This window comes from Sus scrofa, chromosome 6, assembly GCF_000003025.6.
Source record: "Sus scrofa isolate TJ Tabasco breed Duroc chromosome 6, Sscrofa11.1, whole genome shotgun sequence".
Classification (NCBI taxonomy): Eukaryota; Metazoa; Chordata; class Mammalia; order Artiodactyla; family Suidae; genus Sus; species Sus scrofa.
In genome coordinates, this window is record NC_010448.4 from 79,752,013 (window position 1) to 79,765,463 (window position 13,451).

Consider the following 13,451-nt stretch of genomic DNA (forward strand, 5'->3'; position numbering starts at 1 on the left):
TCAGGTTCCTTACCACTGAGCCACAACTGGAACTCCATCTAATCAAGGTTTTAAGCAAACATACTAGCTCTACCTTTTCAGAGAAAAGATTCTATGAAACATAAAAAAATGCCCTGCTATGTTTAAAATGTCACCCACCACCACCAGCTGAGGATCACATGCATCCCACACCAGCTCTGACCGTGCCTGGGTGGTTGGGCAAAAAGGTCTTGTCTGGTGGCAGCTTTCAAAGCTCTCACCTCAGAGCAATGAGGGGAAAGCACGTTTCACTGCTCATTCTTTGGCCTGTTTCGATCAGAGGTCCTTGAAGCAAGGATAGAAGAGAAAAAGGCCACTGCAGGAGACATCCAAGAGCTCATTTGGGGGGGTTTCCTGGGAATAGCTACAGCCTGCTAACACCTCATTCATGCAGGTAACATGCCTGAGACAGAGGTTACTTCGGCTCACTTTTGATTTATTCTTTAAAAATGGCACACCACAATAAAAGCAGCATGGGCTTTGAAAATATCTTTATCCACAGGGGCTCTTTTTCTAATTTAAAGGTTTTGAATGTTCGAGGTTTACCACTGACAGGCAAAAAGCTGGCAATAGAAACAAGCTTTCTCGGATGTAAAAGCTACAGTAACAGAGCAAAGATATTACGCCAACACATTTATTTTCAGAGCCGGGGCTTCAACCACGGGAAATACCGTTCTCAGGACATTCTGGAACACATAGCACCCTCAAAGGAAGCCTATACTTTTGCCTCAATTACAACGATAAATATCAGCAACAAGGAAAAATGCATAACCAGTAAACTATTCCACATGAAAGTAGCAAAGAGGGAAAAGTGGTCAACTTTTGGGATCTGTAGCAAAGACTAAAACAGATAAGGGTCCAGTTTTTTTTCATGGACATCTTGAACTTATCAGCCTCTTTTTCCTGGGTTTTGTGATGTGCCACTGGCACCCTCATTTACAGTATTTCACTACTGCTACCAAGAAACAACAGTATCAGGAGGCATTTCACAATTGCCTGCGTTGTGCACACTGAGGTGATGTGCGAAGGCAGTCTGGGGTGGGGCTGGGGGCTGGGGTTTTTAAAATAAACCCTCACCAACAACCACCTCGACGTGTAAGGAACTAAACGGCTCTGATTATTTCTCATTATTACTGGTTGCTCAGAACTTGCACAAGTTTTCAGAATCCCTGAAACATTTTCCATCTTCACAAAAAGATTCTTGGCTAATTCTGAATACTCTGAAACAGAAGATGACTTTATGAGGACGCTGCCGTCATTCTTGTAAAATGAAAAAAGCCCTCTCTCAATGGCCCAACTCTGTTGAACAGACAACTTTAAAGGGACAACCCTGAAAGAAGGCCCAGATACATATACAAACTTAGGTGCAAAGCAGGAAGGAGTCAAGGTGCTGAGACCAGAGCATACTGAAACAGATGCGACATTTCCTTCACCTGAATTTTCAGTTCTTTTAATGTTTGATTAGCAGAAACAAGAAGTGCCTTTTCACCACGAACTTTTCTATGTCGCATACTCCGCCGAATAACTTGCTTTTGATAGGCTATATAATTTTGATGAGATATCTTCTGCCGCTTTGTTCCTCCGTTGCTCTATAATAAAGATACGAAAAACAGAAAGCACTGAAATTATCCACACTGCAACAGTGCATATAAAGCAAAAGGGGGTTTGACTGCTAGTCATTTGAAATTCAGTGTTAGCTAACAATGAGTAGGGCAGTTCCCGTTGTGGCTCAGCGGAAACGAATCTGACTAGTATCCATGACCATGAAGGTTGCAGGTTCAATACTCAATGGGTTAAGGGTCCAGCGTTGCTGTGAGCTGTGCATAAGTTGCAGACACAGCTCAGATCTGGCGTTGCTGTGGCTGTGGCTTAGGCCAGGGGCTACAGCTCTGATTTGACCCCTAGCCTGGGAACCCTCCATATGCCCCAGGGACAGCCTTTAAAAAAAAAAAAGTTGATAGTAAAACAAGAAATGTGACCTTAAATCAGAAAAACAATTGTGATAAGTGAAAAAGTTTGAGCTCACTAAAATTAATTTGTAAGGAACCTGAATCCTAATTTATATGTAGTAAACTTTTTTTTTTTTTTGGTCTTTTCGTCTTTTTGCCATTTCTTGGGCCACTCCCACGGCATATGGAGGTTCCCAGGCTAGGGGTTGAATCGGAGCTGTAGCCACTGGCCTACGCCAGAGCCACAGCAACGTGGGATCTGAGCCTCGTCTGTAACCTACACCACAGCTCATGGCAACACTGGATCGTTAACCCACTGAGCAAGGGCAGGGACCGAACCCGCAACCTCATGGTTCCTAGTCGGATTTGTTAACCACTGCGCCACGAGGGGGAACTCCCAACACTTTCTTTTTGTTACTGACATGGAGGCTAACCATAAACTGCTGAGAACTGTAATATGAAAGATAGTACTTAATCAAGACATCAAACTTAGTTTAAATTTAAACAGGACATGACTTTGTGCCTCTTGACATGATCACAAAGTATGTAACTTCACCTCTGAAATATTCTTGCAAAAAATGTTTGACCCAAATGTAATCTAATATTTAGAAGTAACTTCCAATTTACAGAAAATACTAGTGTCTTTTTATAAAACAACAATAAATGCCTCATCAAGAGGTTAAAAGTCAGAGTTCCCTTATGGTGGGTTATGGACCCAGCAGCGGCTTTAGTTTGATTCCTGGCAGGGGAGCTTTCACATCCCGTGGGTGTAGTCACAAAAAAAAAAAAAAAAAAAAAAAAAAAAAAATTAACACTGAAGGTTCTTTTGTGAACCAGGCCAGGGAATGAATGAAGCAACATTTTGAAAATAATCTTTTCCTTTGGTTTAATTAAATCTGGATGAGCGGCCAGGCTCTGGCTCTGGCTTTCGTAGTTGTCACTGAGTGGCAGCTGTGCATAAGCAGAGCGGGTTAGGGGGCATTATGGACACAGATGCCACATACTCATCATCAATGGAGCTCAGAGATTTACAAAGCGGAGAGGATCAGGAGGTAAACACAGAAAAGCCATTTGTTCGGGATGATGTTCCACTGGCTAGGTGCTGTACACGGAATGATTCAGCTCTAGCTGGGAGAATAAAGAGGCGTGTGCCTCTAACATAAAAAAAAGGTGAGGAGTTCCCATCGTGGTGCAGTGGTTAACGAATCTGACTAGGAACCATGAGGTTCACAGGTTCCATCCCTGGCCTTGCTCAGTGGGTTAACGATCCGGCGTTGCCGTGAGCTGTGGTGTAGGTTGCGGACGCGGCTTGGATCCCGCCTTGCTGTGGCTGTGGCCGGTGGCTACAGCTCCGATTCGATCCCTAGCCTGGGAACCTCCATATGCCGTGAGTACAACTCTAGAAAAAGACAAAAAGACAAAAAAAAAAAAAAAAAAGAAAGTTCTGAGCACTAAGCAAGATATATTTTTTAATGACTGATTTTAAATGGGTTTAGGTCTAAAAGCTTTTCCCAGAATTATTTTTTCAAAAAAATCCACAGAATTTAAATCCAACTTATCTAACAAAAACCAGTCCACTGCTTTTAGAAGGCTTTCAATTACCTAAGTAATATCCAACTCTGGGTGCATTATTAACCTAAATTGTAGATAAGGTCAAAGTCAAAGGAACTGTGTTGATCTAGCTTAGAGCAAAGAGGAAAGGGGATTTGTTCCTCTCCATTAAGGACAAACAGAAACGCATCATTTCATATTACAGGGATTTGAAAGAGCAATTACAGAAGCTATGTATTGAGATACTGTAATATACTACAAAGCAAATGTTTGAGGGAGTTCCCGTCGTGGCTCAGCGGAAATGAACCTGACTAGCACCCATGAGAATGCAGGTTCGATCCCTGGCTTCACTCAGTGGCTTAAAGATCTGGTGTTGCCATGAGCTGTGATGAAGGTACCAGATGCAGCTCGGATCTGGTGTTGCTGTGACTGTGGTATACGCCAGTGGCTACAGCTCTGATTTGACCCCTAGCCTGGGAAGCTCCATATGCCACAGGTGTGGCCCTAAAAAGGCAAAAAAAGAGGAAAAGGAAAATGCTTGAGGATATTCTGAAAGCACTTGACATTACTGTGGAACTATCTACTCTCTTCAAAAAAGGTTACACTTTCTTAGCAGGACAAAAATACATTAAATATTCTAGAATACTTTAACATCCAAACAGTGACAAGGAAGGCAGAAGAAAATAAGTATTAAAAAAAAAAAATTAGGAGTTCCCGTCGTGGCGCAGTGGTTAACGAATCCGACTAGGAACCATGAGGTGGCGGGTTCGGTCCCTGCCCTTGCTCAGTGGGTTAACGATCTGGCGTTGCCGTGAGCTGTGGTGTAGGTTGCAGACGCGGCTCGGATCCCGCGTTGCTGTGGCTCTGGTGTAGGCCAGTGGCTACAGCTCTGATTCAACCCCTGGCCTGGGAACCTCCATATGCCGCAGGAGCGGCCCAAGAAATAGCAACAACAACAACAACAAAAGACAAAAAAGACAAAAAAAAAAAAAAAAGAAAAAAAAATTATGGCATAAAAACCAATGTTCCTGGTGATCCAGTGGCTAGGATTCGGCACTTTTACAGCTGCATCCCAGGTTTAATCACTGGTCTGGGAAGTAACAATGAGCATGTGACAAAAACAAACAAAAAACAATGTTCCCCCACAAATATTCCTGTCAAATTTGTGGATGTGAACTCTGCTGTCAGAGTTCTGGTGGCCTAGTAGGTTAAGGATTCATCATTGTCACTGCTGAGGCTTGGGTTCAAGCCCTGGCCCAGGAATTTCTGCATGCTGCAGGTGTGGAAAAAACAAGAGTTATCTGTTGTCATACATAACTGAGGAAAGCAATACCACATCTCCTTTTTAAAAATTGCTGTGGGCGGAGTTCCCATCGTGGCGCAGTGGTTAACGAATCCGACTAGGAACCATGAGGTTGCGGGTTCGGTCCTTGCCCTTGCTCAGTGGGTTAACGATCCGGCGTTGCCGTGAGCTGTGGTGTAGGTTGCAGACACGGCTCGGATCCCGAGTTGCTGTGGCTCTGGCGTAGGCCAGTGGCTACAGCTCCGATTCGACCCCTAGCCTGGGAACCTCCATATGCCGCGGGAGCGGCCCAAGAAATGGCAACAACAACAACAACAAAAAAGACAAAAAGACCAAAAAAAAAAAAAAAAATCGCTGTGGGTAAAACTAGACATTCAAAAACATTGACATTTGGAGTTCCCGTCGTGGCTCAGTGGTTAACAAATCTGACTAGGAACCATGAGGTTGTGGGTTTGATCCCTGCCCTTGCTCAGTGGGTTAACAATGCGGCGTTGCCGTGAGCTGTGGTGTAGGTTGCAGATGCGGCTCGGATCTCGTGTTGTGGCTGTGGTGTAGGCCAGCGGCTACTGCTCCGATTCAACCCCTAGCCTGGGAACCTCCATATGCCGTGGGAGCGGCCCAAGAAATGGCAAAAAGACAGAAACAAAAAAACTGACATTCAAAATTTTAAAAAAAACCCAGACATTCAAAAAAAATTGCAATGGGTAAAACTAGACATTCAAAAAAGTTAGCTTTAGTTAGATAAATGTATTATCACTTGAAAAGGTTTAAGACTTTTCTAAATATGAGGCTGAAAAGTAAGGCTTAAAATGACAGAAATAAGAACATATACCTAGCTTAACACTAATTTACAAAGTTTACCAGAAAAATAGAGATTCTTAAGTGATTATTAAACCATATTCCCAAGAGATAACTAAAACAATATGGTACTGCCAGCCAAGCATAATTGACAGAGGAGGGGGTCCTAAGTCCGGATGGACAAGACAGACAGACACACACACCCCTTTTATTTTTAGTATGTTGAGTGAAAAATCAAATCAACAAGCCTGTAGACTTGAATTGAAAAATGGATTGTAGAGAAGATAAGTGGACATGAGCAAAGTTGACAAAAGACAACTTAGAAGGCAGGAAAGATGTTTGCAAACTCCTATCAAGACACATATTACTAGACTTTTGTGAAACAATTATAATGAAAAAACTAAAAATCATTATAAAAATTAATTTGCAAAAAAGAGAGACATATTACTTGACTCAATCATCTCCAAAACCACCCTAAGGAAAAGAAGGCATACATAAACGTAGATTTTAATAAGGACATAGATATTATAGGAACATAGCCCCATTAAACTGAAAATCTACATCCTATAAAATGTATAGATTTAGTGGTTAGCACTGAGGCAAAGGGGCCCAGAACAAAAATTTGGTAGCAGTGAGTGAACAATCAATGCCAGCAGAACAAAGTGCCTGACTTTGTTCTTTCCCAGATTTTCCCCCCCCCTTTTTCCTTTTTTGGCCACTCTGTGGCATATGGAGTTTGCAGGCCAGGGATCAGATCTGATCCATAGTTGTGACCTAAGCCACAACTTCACCGGTGCTGAATCCTTAACTCACTGTGCCAGGCTGGAATTGAACCTGCATTCCAGGGCTCCTAAGATGCTGCCAATCCTGTTGTACTCCTTACAGGTATCTTATTTATTTATTTATTTTATTTTGTCTTTTTGCCTTTTCTAGGTCCACTCCTGTGGCATATGGAGGATCCCAGGCTAGGGGGCGCATCGGAGCTGTAGCCGCCAGCCTACGCCAGAGCTACAGCAACGTGGGATCGGAGCAGCGTCTGCAATCTACACCCCAGCTCTCCGCAACGCCAGATCCTTAACCCACTGAGCAAGGCCAGGGACCGAACCTGCAACCTCATGGTTCCTACTTGGGTTCGTCAACCACTGAGTGACAACGGGAACTCCCTCTCATGGGTATTTTAAAGTTAACATTTTATGAAATTCAACAGGTGATGGAATACAAATGGCTGTGGTTGCAGCTGTGGCTCAAATTTAGTCCCCAGACCAGAAACTTCCCTATGTTTTGGGTGTGGCCAAAAGAAGAGAAAGCAAACAAACAGCTAAGCAATCAGGTCTTTTTAGCAGCACCTGTTGTACCAGGAAATGCTCAGGCCAGGGATCCAACCTATGCCACAGCAAAGACCCAAGCTGACCCAATGACAACACCAGATCCTTAACTTGATGATGCACCACAAGGGAACTCATAAAACTAAACTCTGCAGTAGAAATCCTATAAATTTAAGGTAAATCTATACTGCCCTGGTGAATAACAGACATCTTGAGAAGCTGAAACTTATTTACACAATATTAACAGCCATATTCTCAGTGTTTCCTGTTTTTGACAATTTCCTCCAATCACTATGAAAATGTAGAATATAAACAAACAACCAAATAAGAGAGGTAGAAATATAACAATATACACAGAAAACAGGACATTTTAGTTATTAAATATTTGGAATTTAATATCATCACCATGAAGAATGAAAAACTAATGCTGGGAGTTCCCGTCGTGGCGCAGTGGTTAACGAATCCGACTAGGAACCATGAGGTTGTGGGTTCAGTCCCTGCCCTTGCTCAGTGGGTTAACGATCCGGCGTTGCCGTGAGCTGTGGTGTAGGTTGCAGATGCGGCTCGGATCCTGCGTTGCTGTGGCTCTGGCGTAGGCTGGTGGCTACAGCTCCGATTAGACCCCTAGCCTGGGAACCTCCATATGCCGCGGGAGCGGCCCAAGAAATAGCAACAACAACAACAAAAGACAAAAGACAAAAAAAAAAAAAAAAAAAAAAAAAAAAAACTAATGCTGATCTAGTGATTTGACTAATACATTAAGAGACCCAAAAATCTCTTCTATAAACTCCTCTTTTTTTTTTTTTTTTTTTGCTTTTAGGTACAGAGATCAGATCCAGCACAGCCCTAACTCTTCCCAGAAGGTTCCCAGGCTAGGGGTCCAATTGGAGCTATGGCTGCCAGCCTACACCACAGCCACAGCTAGGCAGGATTCGAGTCTGAGACCTACACCACAGCTCACAGCAATGCTGGATCCTTAACCCACTGAGCAAAGGCCAGGGATCTCATGCTCATGGATGCTAGTCAATTCGTGTCTGCTGTGGCAAGACAGGAACTCCTATACACTCCATTATCAAAGCTATTGTCTTATTTTGTTTGTAATGAGGGAAAATGAGTTTAATATATAAAGAGTCCATGATTAATCAACAGACCAAGATATGGGTCTTAAGTCTTCCTTCCAGATAAAAATTTTATCATTACAGAGTATTTAGCCTTAAGCGCAAGAAATGTATTTATGCTGGAATAATGTAGTCCATTGCGTTTCATGAGAAAATCAGGACAGCTATAGCAGGCTATCCAATTAAGGGGAGAAGAAAAACAGGAAAACCAATATCCTCCAAGGCTATGGGGATGTCCAGGGACTTTTAGTGACTACTTTCAGAACATCAGAAGGTGTAACAATGAAGAGTAGGTTCAGCACGTACTTGATTAAAATCTGGATCTTTTTCTCCGTCTGGCTTAGCTTCTTCCTTGTCCTCCTCTGTTTCAGAACTACTCACATTTAGTTCCGGAGCTGAATCCTTCATCACCTGAATGTGAGAGGAAAAGAGAGAGAAGTAGGTCAGCCACCAGGAAGGTGAGCTATGGTGGCTGTGGGGCTTGGACTGGCCACCTTTACCAATGGTGGGATAATAGACCAGACAGAGGATCAAGATTCAAGGCCTTTCTGTAACCTCTGCTCTTTAATACGCTGGTTTTTACTTTCTGATCTATTCTTGTATTTAATGTGTTCCCCATAAATGTAAACAGTCTCTGCAGAGCAGTTATCAGATTTTACAATGATGTTATTTTGCACAAGTTCGAAGGTGCTCTACATTTTCCCGTGACACTGATCTGTCAAGCCTTTTCAAGTATGGGCTGGAGTCCCAATGTTCCTTAAGACTGAGAAAATGAACTATGGATAAATACTGCTGTCAAAGCAATAAATAATAATAATAATGAAACTTTACCTAAATTGGATACTATTTTATACTAGATACCAATATATACATGCACTGATAGGTACAAAATATCAGAAAATTCTAGGGGAAACTTCATTTTCTCACCAAATTAGGAAATTAAGCCATCATTTCAACTTGTAAAAGCAAAACCCTAGACCATCAGAGCATAATTTTTAAGTTATCTTCAAATAATGTTTGATAACTACCATTAAATAAAATGTATTCTGTTTTTACTTCCAAAAAACCTTGGAACCAAATGAGATGTCTAGAAATCTGGCTAAGGATCTACCTAAGAGCCATCCCTAATATAGTTTAAAAAACAAACAAACAAAACCAATCCATAGTAACATCCCTGGCCCCCTAAATATACCCAAATCTGTCTACATCACACCTATCCTTTATATCAGTGTAAGAGGCTCTAAACTGGCTTCCTTATTTCCCATAATGTCCTCACCACATCCACACACAATGGTATGGGTGGACTTGAAAGTAAAAATGAGACCACACCATGACCTCCCCTGAAACTCTCCAGTGGCTTGCATCTACACTTAGAGATTCCATATCCTCGCCTTGATGTATATAAAATCCAACAAAACCTGAGCCCTCATCACATCGCTAAACCTCCTGGGAAGAAACTCTAGACCAGTGCTGTCCACTACAGTAGCCAGAGGACCCATGTGGCTATTTAAACTTAAATGAAGAGAAAAATTTCAGATCTTTAGTCACCCCAACCACACTCTATGTGTTCCACAGTCAAATGTGGCAAGTGGCTCCCACGCGAATAGTGTAGATCTGGAACATTTCCATCACTGCGGAAAGTTCCATTGGGCACTGATGCTCTAGACACAGTAACTATTGCTTGAGCACATTAGGCTTATGCTTTTGCTTGGACCACATGCCAAAGGCTGGGTCTCGGATAATAAAACAGCTCTTCCCTGGAGGCACCCTTCCTAACCACTCCCTATCCAACAGTGCACCCGGACTCTATTGGTCTCTCAACTTACCCTGCTATATTTCCTTCAAAATACCTGTTCTTATCTGAAATCATCCTATGGATTTATGGGCTTATTCTTGATCTGCCTCACAAAGTACAAATATTCTTGAGGAAAGGTGCCTTCTCTGTTTTCCACACCAACAGTATCCCCAGCACAGAGACCACTCCCGGCTCACAGCTGACGTTCAATTAATGTTTGTGTATCAAGTGAGTAAGTCCACATACATCACGTGTAAGTATTCCTTTTGAATTCTGACCCAATGGCTCCCCAATACAAAACAAACTAAAATAAAATAGAGAACCGCAGGGCGACTCTAGGCAGTCCTCAGTGAAAACCCAACAGCAAGTCAAAAAGCAAGCTTGAGCGTTTCTAGTCCTGGCCAGAAGAGGGGCTGGTACCTTCTTATTATCCACGACTTTATGAACATAGATGGTGGCTTGAGTGTATTCACGCAGGTCCCTCTGCTGTTGACACAATAAGCCTTCTCTACATTCTGGACAGAGTTCTTGGGGGGGAAAAAAAAGTACAATAGCAGGGACAGAAATTACTGTCAAAGAATGAAATATCTAAAACCACAGATCAAAGTTACCAGAGAGTATTCATTAAACTGTCATATTTTCTCTTAAATACTGTATTCTATTGTATGCAAATATAAAGACATCCATTTGCTGTCAACAGATATACAAGTAATGAGGTAATTATATCATACTTGCCCCTAGGGGAGTACTCTTTTGGTCTGCCATAGGATCTTTAATTTTAAATAGGGAATACAAATGCCGTTTCATTCCCCCTTAAAAATGTCAGCTTTTAACAACCCAAACCAAGAACAGTATGAAAACTTACTAGGCTCAGAAATATACTGTGTTTCTGGAGGGTCTGTGTCTCCCACTTCAGTTCTCGTGATTTTAATTACATGGTCCACAACAAAGAGCTTTTGAATCATTTGCCACTCACTGGGCCATATGAGAGCTATACTGTGCAAAAGAACACAACATGCTTTAAGACACATGGACATAATCCATTCGTTCCCTAAAATACAATCATCGAAACCAATATTCAATACAAAGAAATTAAGAAGGAAAAGATACTTCACAATAGAAAATGGTTGTTTTTCATACAACAGAATGCTACCTAACAGCAGGAAACCTAAATGGACTGCAATTACATGAATCATGGGTAAAGAAGTTAGCTGCAGAGGGATAAATACTGGATGATGCACCCTAGAGACACAGCCCTGGTTACCAGCGCTTGGAAGGAGAAGGAGGAAACAAGAGCAAGGTTGCCTCGGGCAGCCTCTTTTTACGGAGAAGCAGTCTTCAAAAAAAAAAAAAAAAAAAAAGAGAAAAGACAAGAATTCAACCTACTAGCGCAGACCAGAGGAAATTCCCCCACACATTCAATAAGAGACCCTTTATGTCAAACGAGAAATTTCCTCAACACGTTTTATTAATCACTAGGAACGAAAATCGCATGAAGAGAAGAAACTCACAGTTTAGAATCTTCTTTGGTCATGGAAGCGAATGTAAACATGAGGCCCCCGTGGGGACACAGAAGGGCACTGTTTCCAACCGATGACACGGGGCTACATCTTGTAGGTTTTCTACTCAAATGAGACAAGGAAGATCAATACACTTCACTACTGCACGACTAAAGAGAAAATTTTTTTTAAGACGATTATTTTAAAATCATAGATATATTTAAAAGGGTATTAGTCAGTAAATGTGTTTCTCAGGATCATTCATTTGAATTATCAGAAAATTAAACTTTCAGTGTATGCTAGTAAAAGTAATATACCATAAAATATGTGAATCAACAACAAAAGAAGGAGATAGAAAATGTTTGGTTTCTACCTAACAAATTTCCGCCATTCTTCTACAAAGAACTGGGACACAATGTAGAGGACATCCGTGTCCTAGAAGAGGAAAAAAAATGAGATACAAGTAGCCATTAGTTCATGGCATTCTTAGCCTATATCCCCCCAGCGGAAAACATTTCCATATGCTATGGTTTTCCTTTTCAAGTTTCATAAATATAAGAGAAATGCAGCTCTCTACCAAGAATCACTAAGATTAGAAAACAATATACAGGAGAATTGAGACGCTCTTGGGTTATTCTGAAACAGTTCATCAGGAATTTGGCAAGGGCCTTAAGAAGGTGTGATGTGAGAATCAATCATTATACCTCTGGCCAGTTACTGAGACAAGGTCTGTTTTTGTCCTGGAACAAATTTGGAAGAGAAGTTTTTTGCTCGTTTGCAATCATCTTATGTAAGGCTTCATTTTCTTCCCCTTCTCTTTCTAAAATCTGAAAGAGAATGAAGCAGGAAGCAATCAACCACCTCCTGCTGACAGCACAGGACCTGCCTCCTCCCTGACACCCCCATTAATAGCACAATGTCAATTCTCCCGGGAGGTGGCATGTAATCCTCACAGATGTCATTACAACGTGCAGTACCTTGCACTGGGAACAGCATTCTTTGAAACTTGGAAACTCAGGAGCCTTTGGAAAGTACTGCTGCAGCTTGCTCCAAGCCTCTTTAGAAACAAGCCTTCTTTCATTTTCAGATATGCATAACTCCCCTAAGTCAAAAAAAATTGGGGGGGCGGGGGGAGGAAGAGAAAAAGTTTTGAAAAAAAAAAAAAAAATCAATATTCTCTCCAAAATTCTATTTCTTAAACTTAAGAAAATTTTGGAGGGCTGCTTTTCCTTCTGTTCTAAAGTGCAGTAATTCTTTCTCCTTTCTTTAGTTTCAAAATCTCTAAATTTTAAATATCATCAAATTCTAAAGGAGATAAACATTTCTTCCACCTCAATCTAGGGCTTTCTTCCTGGCAGTGAAGAAAAGCAGTTAAGGGTGCTTCCAGGGATCCTGCAGTCCCTGCGTGTCCGCTGGGGATGTTTACCAGCATCTCATATACACCTGCATTCAAATGCCACACTTTCCTGTAGGCTATATTTTCTCTTATTACTTCACTAAAATCATCCTGACCTGAAAGGGTATTTTTAAGGTTGTGTGAGACTCACAGTTAAATAGTAAAAGCAATCTAATGTTCAATTGGAAAACCACCTCCAGGGAGTTCCCACTGTGGTTCATCAGGTTAAGAACTAAACTAGTAACCATGAGAATACAGGTTCGATCCCTGGCCTCATTCAATGGGTGCAAGGATCCAGTGTTGCTGCAAACTATGGCAGAGGTCGCTGATGTGGCTTGGATTTGACGTTGCTGGGGCTGTGGTGTAGGCAGGCAGCCATGGCCCTGGTTTGAGCCCTAGCCTGGGAACCTCCATATGCCACAGGAGTGGCCCTAAAAGGAAAAAAAAAAAAACAAACAAAACCATCTCCAGTCAACCCAATTGCCTGCAGGCACCCTGAACCCTGTGGCCCTTCACAAGAAAGAATAAGCAGAATCCCCCAGTCGTCATCACTCTTCTTTACCTCACAAAATCCCAAGAACACCCAGATGGCGGCACCCCTCAATCTCAGCAGCCCCTCTGCAGGTTAATATAGCCAGGGACTTTCTAAACATAGGAGCATGACTCTATGCTTTTTTACGTAACAAATGACAAATAAAC

General features: G+C 41.9%; 1 protein-coding gene across 5 annotated transcripts in view; it reads right to left on the reverse strand.

Moving 5' to 3' along the window:
* The window catches only part of USP48 (ubiquitin specific peptidase 48), a 65,314-nt gene that overhangs the window by 7,085 nt on the left and 44,778 nt on the right, over positions 1-13,451 (reverse strand). For all 5 annotated transcript variants that reach the window (XM_021097700.1, XM_021097701.1, XM_021097704.1 and 2 more), the window contains 8 exons: positions 12,334-12,458; positions 12,061-12,183; positions 11,730-11,791; positions 11,369-11,479; positions 10,723-10,853; positions 10,278-10,384; positions 8,369-8,473; positions 1,452-1,607 (listed from right to left, as the gene is read on the reverse strand). In XM_021097700.1, the coding sequence (XP_020953359.1) occupies positions 1,452-1,607; positions 8,369-8,473; positions 10,278-10,384; positions 10,723-10,853; positions 11,369-11,479; positions 11,730-11,791; positions 12,061-12,183; positions 12,334-12,458 (920 nt within the window). The remainder of the gene's footprint in view (positions 1-1,451; positions 1,608-8,368; positions 8,474-10,277; positions 10,385-10,722; positions 10,854-11,368; positions 11,480-11,729; positions 11,792-12,060; positions 12,184-12,333; positions 12,459-13,451) is intronic.